Source organism: Pieris napi, chromosome 9, assembly GCF_905475465.1.
Source record: "Pieris napi chromosome 9, ilPieNapi1.2, whole genome shotgun sequence".
Classification (NCBI taxonomy): Eukaryota; Metazoa; Arthropoda; class Insecta; order Lepidoptera; family Pieridae; genus Pieris; species Pieris napi.
Genome location: NC_062242.1, coordinates 3,349,577 through 3,364,149, shown reverse-complemented (window position 1 = coordinate 3,364,149; position 14,573 = coordinate 3,349,577). Strand labels below are relative to the sequence as shown.

Below are 14,573 nucleotides of genomic sequence, written 5' to 3'. Positions count from 1 at the left end.
TAGAAAACACAATATAAGTTTTAAGGTGATGTATATATTTGAATACCTATATTTTTGATAAGTTTTCTTTAAAAACTGTCATTGTCAAATTTATAATACAACATTCATTTTACATTTACAGGGATCATTGAAGATAACATGTCACAGAAAAATTACTAGTAAACGTAGACATGTATAAAGCATGTAGACTAGTGTCATTTTAACATAAAAACCAAGCAAAATCTGGCCAATTTATGTCTGGACCAAAAAAGGCTCTCAAAGTCAAAGCCAATGAAATGGCTAATACTCATTATTTAATATAACAATTTATTAAGCATTATATCACAAACTTATTAACAGAAACATGGTCTGCTGAGCAGGGCTAAATATTTTTTTTAAGTTAAGACTATGAGTGCATACACCTGCTTAAGATGAATTACTGAAATAATATGAACAACATATCATTTAACAAAAGCTTAAATCTAATTTGTGTACACTTAAAATGCATAGAGATCAGTCCAGATTTGAATATACAAAACTTATGGCCAAGTTATTAGTTTCCTGTCCTTTTTTGGTGGCGTGCAATCTGATACTTCAGTATCCTAAAAAATATATGACTGTTTAAATACTGCAATCATATAAAAATTATGTTCTAGTCTTTATTGTCTTAGGTTAATATTTGTACACACATTACATTTGCCACCTAAAGAATGTAATAGCAATAAAGGAATACTACTAACCGGACAAACTGGGACTTTTCTTTTAAAGTTATCATTTTCTTTAACTAAATTAACATCCAATTTTATTCTTTTAATATGTCCTGACAGAAGATCTGGTGGTGGATTTAGTTTCTCATCATCTAGTTTACTTTTTATCTTTAAGTGATGCCAATTGTGTATACTATGTACTGCATTAAGCTTAGAAGGTGATTCTGGGCTGCTATTTCTATTTTTATTTAAAACTTTCCCTCTACCAGTGTCCTTGTACGTTCGTTGTCCATAAGGGACGCAGAAGTTGTGAAATATTGATAAAAGTTCATCTCTTTGCATGGTATGTAAATTTGGCACTCGTAAGCGTCTCTATAACAATATACTTAATTAAAAACACCAAAATGTTAGAGCAAAAATGCAGTACAATTATAGATTTTTACCTCTTCGATAATTAATAGAAGTTCTTCATTGCTCATTAATTCTGGATGAAGCAACTTGTCGCAAGATGAAGCCATAGTTCTTTACATTATTTAATTTTATTTAATTTATTACAGAAATTCCTTTATGTACAAAAATAACATTAACCTGTAAAGTGTAAAGAAAGTCAAAACTCATAATTCAAAATTAATTCAAGTGGCAGTTAGTATTTGGTAGTAAATATCCGATGACATTAACACTGACAGTGACTATTGACTATCAACAACCTATTGATTAATTTATTTTTCGAATGTTTTTCTATTTGTCAGACAAAGTTTTACGACGTCACTGTCATTGTTTTGTTTTCAAGCAAATTCCTGTTTTGACAATTTATTGTCATTCTTGATTCTGTAGTTTTCGTGTATGATTGTTTGCTTCACCCGTGCAATATTTCTGATTTTATTTAAAAAAACGAAATTTCTTAAAGCATATATCTATAGTTAAAATTTCTTAATTAAGTTTTTATTAATACTAATACTAGTTTTTGTGAAAACAGAAAAGGGGTATCATAAAAGTGACCCTCGCCCGATTTACTTTAATGAAAAAAATAGATTCGCGCTTATTTAATATCTTCATGAGACAAACTATTAAATTTATAAACTGTATTTAAGTGTGATAAAATTGCGCGCAAATGCAAAACGTCCTCGGGAAAATATCGATGTGCGGTTCGGACCCGGAGTTGTGTGTTCGGTGGGACTATGTTATTCCTCAGTGCCTTAGCAATCGGAGTGATAACAAGCCTTCAGAATGGTACGGTGGAGCTAACGGCGACGGACAGTGACATAGCATCAACGACGACAGATATGGGCTTGATAGAGACCTCGAGGGTACCTGATAGCGGCGATTTTGTAAACGTGACCATTCAAGAACGGCCCTCGATGTGGGACTTGTATTTGAACCACTGCCCGCGTTGGAGGCCTATAAACCATATATTTTTCCAAGTATCAAATGTGTTCTTCTTGCTCTCATTTTTGGCACCCCACACTCCTAGTGGCCTCATTTGGCTACGTGTTGCCCTTATCCTAGGCTGCACCTTCTCGGGCCTGTGGGCTTGGAGTATAGAGTGCTATTTGGATGCTGTGCTGTGGAATAGTGCTTTCATCATTATTAATTTTGTGTACTTTGCTGTTCAGTTTTATTTGATGAGGCCTATCAAGTTTCACAAGGAGATTGAAGAGGTAAACCCTTTAAAATACAATTTTATTTCTTCAAGTATACATTATTAATTTAAATATTACTTTCTTTTTTAAAATAAATGAGGGTAGCTATAATCAAGACATCATAACTCATAACTTGTGTTACAATAAACAACTTGGCTCAGAAAACATATTTTCTTTAATAATATTTTTTATTGCGGTTTAGTAATACACTTATCAGTTTTCTTTATGCAGAATAATTGTTTAAACAATACTTGTTAAGAATAATTCTTTAATATTGCTATTAAACTGAGACAAACAAAACTTCCCATATATAATATACATTGGGATTTTCATCATTTAATTTCATTGTGATAGAAATATTTTAAGTATAATATAATCATTATATTATCTGAATACTTTATATAATTTTCCTTGTTGTTATGTTTACCTTTTGATAAGGGATCACTGCACTTTCATTAGTTAATGTATTCTCTACATCAAGATAGATAGTAGAAAGTGCTATAATGCAACAAACAGTTCTTGTATAATTTTTGTGAGATATTTCAGTACTTCTTTTATGTTGCACTATATATTATAAATTATATACACGAGAACAATGTTTAAATTTTGCATAATTTGATTTATTTATAGAATATATTATTATTTATTACATATTTTAATCTAATTTGTGCCTTACAATATCAGTCACAAAATATACTTTATCTCTTCTATATTTTAGAACTATAAATTAAATTTTATCATGGTTGTCTCTGTAAATTAAATAGTTTATATTAGTAGACCACAAATATTTTAGTACAAGGCATCATCTTTGTCACAAGGACTTTTAAGTCGGGTAAAATAAATTTGGTGAACCTAAAATGGTTGCTGAAAATTTCTGTAGTTTTTCTGACCTAGAATGATGTAATATTGCAGATACTCATTGAATTTCAAAGTGCAGAATACTTTATTCATAATGCTATTTTTATTCAAATGCACAAAGTTTCTATCACATTATTCATTTTTATATCTTTATAGCTATCAAGAAGTAATTACTTCACGCGAATTTTTATCTGTCGTAAAATATTATTACACACTAAACGTTTATTTTACCACTTTAGTTAAAATTGTCTTACTTTACAAAAATTTTGCAAAACTATTTTTACCATTGTGTTAAAAATACCATTATCAATTTTGAATGCATACAATTAGTTCTGGAGGTCTTCTATTAACCAATAGGAACAGAAATATTTATGATTAAAAACAGAAGTATCCGAAAACCTTATCTATATATATAAAAGAAAGTCGTGTTTGTTACAACACTTATAACTCGAGAACGGCTGGACCGATTGCCATGGTTTTTGATTTGTTGGATTTGTTTCCGTCCCGAATAGCAGAATAAGCAATAAAATATCGGATAAGTTATCGAATAACAATAAATAAATTAAATTATTTTACGAATGCAAAAACCATATGGTGCCATCTGTTGACAAAACTACGCATCATTTTACGTCGAATTCGTGTCAGTTCAAGAAATTACGATCTTGAGGTGAATGAGGAGATGCATAACCATGCTTTGATCCTGATCAAAAGATGTTGGATATCAGAAAGTGCTTAACATGCAGTATCGCCATATTGACGCTAGAGAGAAGATGCCTAATGTGTAAAACTGCCATTCTTCTTTCGCAATGGCAAGCAATAAAACATTTCTGTATTTGCAAAAAAGTTGTATTAATGTAATACTTAACATTAATGAAATCCTAAAATAAGTTAAATTAAAGTAACAACGATATTATAAGGTTGTAGGGCGGAACGAAGTTAGCCAGGTCAGCTAGTTGTTAAATAAGATCAACCTAAAAGTTTACATGTTCTAACACAATACATTTGGTTCGATAACAAGTATAAAATCGTATAATAATTTTGTGTCTTTCTCGCCAAAAGGTCAAATACGTCTTAGAAAATTCGATAAATTCGCTTTCTTTCATTGATTTACTAGAAACGTATAACAGATGAAAATGTTTTATTATTGTCAACTTTTACTTCCAATAATAGAATTTATCGATACTAAAATATGAAGCCATGTGTTGAAGTAATTTACCAGGACCCAATATGGTGTTGTATAACAAATCGCGTCTGCTTCAATGAATCACGTTTCGAAAGTCGATATCGAGGTTTAAATCGTGGTTCAAGTACGTACAAAAACTTATTAATTATTCAGTTTATACGATTTTATTATTGATAGTTAACGATACCTATTTAGGCGTATTTGACAGCCAACTTTTGTAACATATTATCCTGTCAACAAAATATCATAGAAAATACTCTAATTTTTTTTTTTTTAAAGACAATTCACACCAATTGACCTAGTCCCATGCTAAGCTGGTGAAGCTTGTGTTATGGGTACTAGGCAACGGATATACATACATATATTATAGATAGATAGACATATAAATACATATTTAAACACCCAAGACCTAAGCACAACATCAAATGCTCATCACATCGATGTTCGTCTCAGCCGGGGATCGAACCCAGGACCCATGGATTCGCAGTCAGGGGTACTAACCACTAGACCAATGAGTCGTCAATATTCCAGCTTGATATTGTATTGAAGTCCAAATTCGGCTTAGAACTCCGCGATACGAATGTTTAACAATGGTAATATTTGATATAGAACAATCACAATTTACGTTTCGTAATTAATATCCTGACTCAAGATATTGGAGAATCGGAACAGTTGCTTAACTTTGAGTTAGAAACAAGCTACCGTGGTTTTGATTAGCTGTTCTACTAATTGCCGACTAAATCTGACTACAAGTCATCATAAATCACGAGAAATTACTGTTTAGTTCCTTATTACAAATTTGAAATCGTTACAAAATGTTAATTAGTTAACGAATGAATGTAACAGTTACGAGATATTTGAATGGTTAAGTTAAAAAAGGGGTCGTTCACCAGGTATGTGATTATTACAATAAATTAAAAGTTAACTTATTGAGACATTTTAATAAGTAGTAAGCTTTTTATATCATCTGATCTTACAAGGAAGAATGAACATGCATTTGCAGACATGTAGTTATTTTTATACTTAATTAAAACAAATATAAAAGCAATTCTAAATGCGAGTGTTATTTCCCGGTAAAATTGTCGTTCGATTCATTGTCTACAGGAAGATGGGGTATTTAGTGCGAGGAAATTGCGACGCCGCCATTCTTATACTTTTATACGCAATATGTCAGGAAAAATATATATTGGTACATACATATAATAACAGACCATTTAAATGTTTCTGTTATTTTTTCAAAAGTAAATTGATCTTTGAGGGTAAAAATCTCAGATACATCCAGTGTTGTAATCGTCGAAAAATGTTGCCTAACTTTCAAGCTAATATGTGTGGCATAGCCCCTAATTTGCGCAATCCTTTTTGAACACATTCAAGACGTTTTCGACACCCATTACGGATAAGGGTAACTTAATAACTTCTACCCGCAACTGTTTGTGATATGTAATTTGGTAAATAGTATAACGCCCGAACCCAATAATCAATCCACAATCACATTGTGGATTGATATTGTCTCAGATTGAGACAATCTAAGATCAGACCGTGACAGTCGATCAATCTCCTATCTGCATCCCAATAACCAAACCCTACGGAGACAATCCATTTTTGGTTACGGATAAAATGCTCTTTGTCTTTCATTTTACCGAGTTTACACTCATATTTGATAATCAATGTAAACCAAATAAAGTAAATTCAAATTTCAATTTCAAAAAAAACAACAGTTAAACATAACAAACAGTTTTTTTATACTTATTTAAAAAACTGGTGTAAGTTAAAATCTGTTAAAATAATTAACTGATGAAATCGAGCTTTCGTCAACTGTCATTTTCATACAAAGGTCTATCCACAGACACCGATATGACCTCTCATGGATAGCTTGTATCTACAGATGGCTATTACATTCCGTCGATTGGTTATTGGCACACTTTTTACAACATTTGGTTTAAGATTACAATTTCAGATGGTGGATTATGGATTGAGATAGGTATTTGGGTTCGGGCGTAAGTAATTGTTGGATAGTTTTCTGTTCTCCAAAAACAAGATAGCTAAACCAAAAATATATAATAAAGTATTGGTACTACCAAGTACAAATCACGTGAAATAATTTAAATGACAACCAAAATATACAAACAAAATTGAGCGTTTCATAGATTTCGGTTACAAATTGAATTTAAAACCAACAATTCCCGTAAATGTATTACGCCAGCGAATTTACAATGATTGTGTGAAAGGGTCATTTAACTTAGATAGAACTGGGTTAAGTGTACTTTATATAGGACGATGGCTTCGCTTTGAGTGGTCTACATTTATCATGAATAAATGCTGGTATTATCCGAAATATTTCTATATACTTAGAGATTTAGATAATATTTATCGGATGTATGTGATATCGTTTTAATAGTAAAAAAGATAAACGTCTCATTAATGCGATTACAGTTTTATTATTATTATATTTCTTGTTAATTAAATTATGATAAACCCCATTTAAGGCTCGTCATTGCTTGCTGGTAGATATGCTATTCAAATTTAGGTCGAGTATTGCCCATCCAGCTATTTGAGTAGAATAGAGCTTTGAGTCCTTCAGTATGGCTGTGTCAAAGCATTTCTGCCGGAAATGAAACAGAATTCCATAGGGTCCGTAGACGTGTCCACTCACTACAGTTTCACCTGCAAAATGTATCATAAAATTACCAAAAAATTCTTGTTGCGATTTAAGACAATTAACTACCAAAGGAATAATTTTTTGCTTAACAATTATGTTGGTTAGATTAAATCAGTGTTTCCCAACCTTTTTTGTGTCAAGCCTTACTAAAATCTTATATCCCCCACCCCCTATTCAACATACATTAGTTTTAATTTAAAAAAATGTTAAATTAAAGAAACATAAATGAAACTTATCATATTTTAATTTTTTTAGGAAAAAATCACCAGGAAATTGTTAACGATAAACATGAAAAACTTAAATTCTTATTAAAATAATTTTCAATCCAAATAATCCTCTACCAACACAATTTCAATACGTAGGTATATACATATATAATAAACATGCATATGTGTAAAAAGATTTAGCAATTACAAGGGTTTATTATAAGTAATATTATCCAATTAAGCTTAACATAACAATTATAAGAGGCTTGCGCTCAATGTCATCCAGCAGCCTTTTTAAATTATTATCATTTAGCAATACTAAATTATACTTGAAGCCTTAGAAATGGCAATCTAGTTATACCTATAGTATATATGTATATACAAACTTATTTACTGCTTACACACGGAGCTATTACAGTTATTCAGAAACAACTTGGAACTAAGTATAACCCCGTTTGTCAAAAATTTAAATTCGACATACAGTGTCATATTTAGCACTAAGGTTCGAATTTAACAATTCTGTTCTCGTCGCTATACCCTCAGATTATTGTGTTAGTTTGATAATGATGAGGCTAAATAATATTATCAATTTAACTAACCTTCTAGCTGGATTATTTAAAGATTAGATAAGTTTTGAATAGGGTCCAAATTAATAGGAAATTTGAAGTATATAGTAGATAGAATTAATTTTTTTCTAGTTGATGATTGTTGATAAAGTGCGTTATGCATCGGACTCGATGCATTTCTCTTGTACTTTTCCATATACATATTTTTTTTTTTTGGTATAAGAAATAGCCTTCTACTAGTGTTATCTGATCTTAAATATGAGATATATATATATAAGAATTTAAAAGCAGCATTTTTATCCAAGGTTTTTTCTCGAAACATTAAGCTTATCAGTCTATTGTACTAGTGTTAGAATTCGTGACGAGCGTTGTCGCACGAGAATGTGTTCATTACTCACTTTCGGATTACACGCTTAACGCGAGCACATCTTCATACCATTGTAGATAAAGACTTAAGATCTTAGAGAGATAGAAACGTAAAACAAAATTTGAATACAAATCGCTTTACGCTATTCTTTTCGTAGTTTTCCCTACCGCAAAGTGGGCCACAAATGTATGTGTAGCGTTTGATACTTTATCAACCTCATTGCAGAAATATCCCTTGTTAATCTTGACTTTTTCGTTCATTTTAATAATTCCAGCTTTAATTAATTAAAATAGTACTACATTGCATTAAGTCCATGTCTTTATGTTTAACATACACAATCTCCGACGAAATGATAGCCTCCTCCATACCTTCCACTTGTCTCTCATCCTCGCCACCATTTTCCAATCCATTCCCGCTATCCCTTTTAATCCAAATGGTATACCTTTCGATATATATATCGAATATATCGAATCGTAATAAAGGTCCATCATTGATTTATTCTTCCTTCCATAAGTCCATAGTTGGACATAAAATTTGTACAATGTATATGGTAATATATATAAATTTAGATAATACCAAGGATAATTTAATGGACGACCCTGAGTCACAATTAAATAGCTATTGCTTAAAATGACGAATTATAGATTAATTTAGGTATGAACGACTGTTTTAAATTTACACAAAATTAGCATGCGAGGCGGCGCCTACCATTCTGTAACATCCAATTTGTGGAGACAAATGTTGATCAAGTTTGTTTTTATTCTTTTGTGTTCTTTAATAGAACATTCTTTGTTGATTGCAGGAGTTCGAATTGCTTTATATGTGTAATTAATTTTGGTATCGGCTATGAAGGCACGAACTTTTGTCGCTGCCCCGGCGAACTTGGTTTCGCCTTAATATCATTTTTATGCTTAACCTTTTTAGCAGCTACATCTGGAACTTTTTGCTATGCTACCCCATAGAAACTGTTCGCTTTTCTTAAATAGAAATTTAAGTAGATACTAAATGAAAATTTTAGAATTTTTCTCTGCATTAAAACCTTCCTTAGAGTTCAAGGAATAAATTTAAAAAAAAAGTCGAATTGGTACAGCCTTCTAGTTTTGAGCTTAGCAACATATTTTGCGATTTAATTTTATTTCTATATTATTCTCATTATTAACAATTTTATTTAGGAAAAAAGAAAAGTTGCTTCGTTAATATTGACATCCAATATAGGTAGACTATGCCTGACCATGTAACTGATAAGATATTTATTACAGAATTGGTAATCGATTTTTCTATTTCGATCTTTCATTTCTAACTACTAAATACTATTAATTATCACTTATCCATAGAAATGATTTAAGTTATTTAGATAGAAAAATAATTCAATGAACATAAACTTCGTAAATCTTAAATTTTGTAGTTAAGGCAAATACACGTATAACACGTTGTCTCTTAGAAAAACAAAAATTTAAGAAAGTCCAGTTTTAATAAAAAATATTGTTCTTTAACATTATATGTATGTAGAAATCAATATTTTATTATTGTTGCCGAACTTTACGGCATAGGCACATCGTGTACTCCAATACAATGCGGTATGTTTAATAATTCTGACCGCATCATAACGTGCCGTTAAAATTTATTGCTGAAACTCAAAGTGATTCCAGTTATATGTCCAAAATTGATCCATATTTTCTTAAATGATATAAGCGATTCTATTTTGTAATAAAAAGTAATAGTATTTAGTGACGGTGACTCGTAGTTGATCCTATGCAATAGTTAGTATATCCTATGCGAGGAAAGGCCGGCAACGCAACCACTTAAAATGGGTGTCTGTGGGCTGCGATGACTGCCCTTTTTTGGGATTCCCGCAGGCTCGTTTGTCCCCCTATTACATAAAAAAAATATATCATAAAAGGTGTCAATGAGCAAAATTTCTACTTTGTTGTTTTTAGCATCTCCCTTCTCCCCCTACTCCTGAGTTACAACTGTATACAGACGATTTTAATGGTAATAATTTCATTATATTATTCCTAATGGCCTGGGTTGATTCTCTCGGGTTATGGCACCTTCAGAAAGTGAGAGCTGTGAAACATTCATACGGTTATTTATTACCACTCTAGCGAGACGCTTTACCACTTCCGAAAGTGATAATAAATCCTAACGATACACAGAAATATTTTTGTTGTTAGAATATGTTTCTAGCCTTCGAATAGAGAAAATAGTCAAATATCTTACGCCTTGGTTCATTACGAGTTAAAGCTCTCTGGATCTAGAAATTCTGCCTTATATTGATAACAATTCCTAGCGCTGGGACTTTGGTACCAATAGCTCACAGCTCGATATAGTTCTTTCAATATCCGTACTCAACATTGAATTCGGGATCGCTGTTCTATTTGGCGTTTGGCGACAACGGTGCAAGGTACCAACAACATCCAACCAGGTATTGTTTCCGCAGAAGGCTTACTCTGTAAAACTGCACAAACAACTGTAGTTGACACAATAATACCAGAAGTAATGCTGCTAACCGGGACATGGATTTAGCATGCTTACTGCTGGACCTTAAACAAATTCATAATTATTATCTCTGCTGGTAATAGTTGAAGTTTTGGTATTTATACTCTAAGATTTCTAGGGCCTATTGTTACATTGATTCTATAATTGGCTGACTAGTCTTATAGTTTAACAGAGTACCTACAACCGTTTGGATTCTAATCCAAAAATCAGCTGTAGCAAACAAGAAAGAATTTCCTATTGAAAGTGCATCTTAATCTTTATAAACTATCGTTTATGAAACAATGTTTAGCAGTCAAGGTCTCACATATGCAAAGATATTATTTTAAACTTGAGTTGTAGTTACGTTACAATGTATCCTACATACGTTATAGTAATATCTATGTATGATGAAGTAAACTTTAATAAATAAATAAAGAGCCGGCGTTAAGACCAATGTGACATAAATGGTGACCTTGGCCGGTACTCTGTAACTCCTAGTAGCGATAGCCATTCTGACTTCAACGTTGAGTGCCGCGCGATCTTAAGGTTGCAACTGAATCAGCACTATGATATTGAAAACTAATCGATTGGTATCACGATTGGGTTCCTATGGAGTCTAATTATTCCGATCAGTTTCTGGTAACACCTGCGTTTGCACTATAATACCCTACTGGAGGTCCTTCCCTCATTACCAATATCCATGGATTGGATTGTTTTACGAGTTGTATAACTTCCCCATTCACCTTTAGATAAAACTAAGTACAAACACATGTCATACTAAATGGTATAAAGTAAAAATGATTACAAATATGAATTTCCTGATTGATTTATTGATATGATTAGAAAGAGCAAGTATAGGCACTTTTAAATCGATAGTTGATGGAAATAAATTGACCTGTTTATATTCAACCCTATTTGTACGCGTCCCCCTGGCTATGGGTTAGTGGGGCGGGGTGAATGACATTTTGTGTGTGGTAACTGAAATTGCAATTTTTCTTACGTGTAGACATTAATTTGATCATAGTATCTGTGGGTAAGATTCAGAGTCCAAACATAGCATATAACATATTGGATTCTATTACAATAACACAATAAGTTTTTTGTATGTTTTTGAAAATACCCATTTAAAAGCAATTGTATTTAGTAGTCTTTTGTTGACATAACTTTCACACATCTTATATATATAAAAGAAAGTCGTGTTTGTTACAACACTTATAACTCGAGATCGGCTGGACCGATGTTAGTTATGTCTTTTTTGATGGATTTTTCTCCACTCCGAATAGCAGAATAAGTAATAAAATATCGGATAAGTTATCGAATAACAATAAATTAATTAATTAATTTTACGAATGCACACGGCATGTGGTGACATTTGTTGACAAAACTACGCATCATTTTACGTCGAATTCGTGTCACTTCAAGAAATTCCGAACTTGAGGTAAATGAGGAGATGCAAAACCAGGCTTTGATCTTGATCGAAAACATGTGTTACCTCATCAAAAAATGTTGTAAAGCAGAAAGTGCTTTAACATGCAGTATCGCAATATTGGCGATAGAGAGAAGAGGCCTAATGTGTAAAACTGCCATTCTTCTTTTGCAATGGCAAGCAATAAAACATTTCTCTATTTGCAAAAAAAGTTATCACCTCAATGAAATCCTAAAAATTAAAATAAGTTTAACTAAAGTAACAACGATATTATTATTAAGGCGGAACGAAGTTAGCCGGGTCAGCTAGTTTGATAATAAAACAATTGTCACCGTGACCACGCACGCTTTAAAGCACGCGAAACGTCGGTTAAACTTAAAATTATGAAAAATAATTGTAAATACATAACTTCAATCCGGTAAAAAATTGTTTTATTATCAGCTATTGCATTGATTTTAGATGACTTCTACTTAAAGTTACTAAGCTATATATTATGTTCCATCAGCGTTCGTCGAGGCAGAATACGAAATTCCACCCGTATCACCTCGGTGTCTGTTGTACCACAACTAAACGCTATTAAGGCACATTACTATCTGGAACCAGTTGCCCACTGAAGTATTTCCGAACCAATTCGACTGAGGGTTCTTCAAGATAAGAGCGTACCAAGTCGTAAAAGGCAGACAACGCACTTGCGAGCAGCAGTGCAGCAGCCTTCTGGCAGTGTGAGTGTCCATGAGCGGCGGTATCACTTAACATCAGATGAGCCTCCTGCCTTTTGGCCGCCCGTACTATAAAAAAATGTATCTATATAAAATAAAGATCCTTTCATAAATTCGTAATGTCTAAAAAATACTTTAATTTATAATCCTGGAATGGGAGTCACTTATCGCAACTTTAACGTAACATAGTTTTAATCTAAAAATACATATAATCTTTGCTTCATATGTAATTAATTTCATTATAATTAGTTCAGAAAGCATGGACCTTATACTCACATTTCGGTATACTTGCTCTAATTATTTATTGCCTCCAGCGCAGTTTCAGCGAAGTCCAGTGCCAAAAAGGCATGCCAGATTTGAGCTAAAATAATGACATAAGTAGTTGGACAGAGAATAAAATTGACCTACTTTTACTTATTTGCTACGGAGATGAGTCTTCGACGTTTCTCGTGATTAAAAATCTCTTCAAGTTGCCGTTTTGTTTGAGATATTTCATACGTCGCGTCGCTTAGGTGTATTGGCTACTTTTGTGCTGGTGCATTCTGTATGAGTGAACTGGCAAAAGTACTATTATTTGTTTAAAGTACTATGTTTGTTTTTCTCATTTATTTCGTGTGTGCTTTTTTTGTTTCGTCTGTAAATTTTATTAAGTATGTATGAAGAGCAATTTTGGCCTAGTGGCTTCAGCGTGCGACTCTCATCCCTGAGGTCGTAGGTTCGATCCCCGGCTGTGCACCAATGGATTTTCTATGTGCGAATTTATATTTGCTCGAACGGTGAAGGAAAACATCGTGAGGAAACCGGCCTGCCTTAGACCCAAAAAGTCGACGGCGTGTGTCAGGCACAAGAGGCTGATCACCTACTTGCCTATTCGATTGACAATTGATTATGAATCAGATACAGAAATCTGAGGCGCAGACCTAAAAAGGCACCACAGATTTTTTTAAAGTATGTAGGTAAGTGACGGTTAAAATCGAGAATGTAATTAAATTAACGTGAAATAAATGAATTTTATTTATTAACCAACGCGGGTAACGTGTGAGAAATCCACAGAGTTTGAAATTATTTGACTTATACATATTTGACCCAGTCGATGCCTGTGTGAAGCTTTTGCGAGCTATATATATATGTGTATAATGTGTATATACACAATACCAGTTACGTTATGTCGCATTGATCAATTTATGCAAAGGCGTCTCCCAAACAAGACTCACAACATCCAATATTGCTTCACTGCAGTTCAATTTCACTTTGTTATTGATCGGTAGTTAAATCAAGTACCAATAAAATGGGTGGTGTGTTAGTAAAAGCTTTATCTATAAATAATTTAGTTAGATGCTTATTACTGATTAGTTATTTAGTGATGAAGACTCTAATGCCCTGAGGTCGTTCGTGGGAATTAGCATCGTGTATATTGGCTTATATCTTCAAGAACGTTTTTTTTTCTTCAGTCAATTTACATGGATACACCTTCCTTATGATACATTCAACACAAATCAAGTACGCATTGCAGTTTTTATTTATCGCCTTCATACAGAAAAACACGGCTGGAGTACATGATTTTATAATATATATTGTGAGAGTCCGAAGTATTAAATATAATAGAGATATAACGTTAACATACACGATATAATATAACATAGTTTAAATACTAGTTATAATAGTTGTTTAAAACCTTTTTTATTTCTGTAAAAAATTTTTTTTAAACACTATACAAAATATTTGGTTTACAGTGTAGCTTGGTAGCATCTAGCTCTCTCTGCTTATTTCCATCCCGGGAAACTC

General features: G+C 32.5%; 1 protein-coding gene and 1 long non-coding RNA gene across 3 annotated transcripts in view; one reads left to right on the top strand and one right to left on the bottom strand.

Moving 5' to 3' along the window:
* Window positions 1–285: 285 nt before the first annotated feature.
* On the bottom strand, window positions 286–1,470 carry LOC125052152. The gene is made up of 2 exons (XR_007117414.1): window positions 1,130–1,470; window positions 286–581 (listed from the first exon to the last, which is right to left on the bottom strand). It is a non-coding gene; the product is annotated as an uncharacterized LOC125052152 (long non-coding RNA).
* Window positions 1,471–1,523: 53 nt separating this feature from the next.
* Window positions 1,524–14,573, top strand: part of LOC125052150 (blood vessel epicardial substance-like) — a 49,952-nt gene continuing 36,902 nt past the window's right edge. Inside the window, exon 1 of one of the 2 annotated variants that reach the window (XR_007117413.1) lies at window positions 1,524–2,344. Coding sequence is in view for 1 of the 2 variants with exons in the window: in XM_047652767.1 (XP_047508723.1) it covers window positions 1,865–2,344 (480 nt within the window). In the remaining variant the exon portion in view is untranslated. The remainder of the gene's footprint in view (window positions 2,345–14,573) is intronic. The other variant, XM_047652767.1, reaches the window with a different exon arrangement.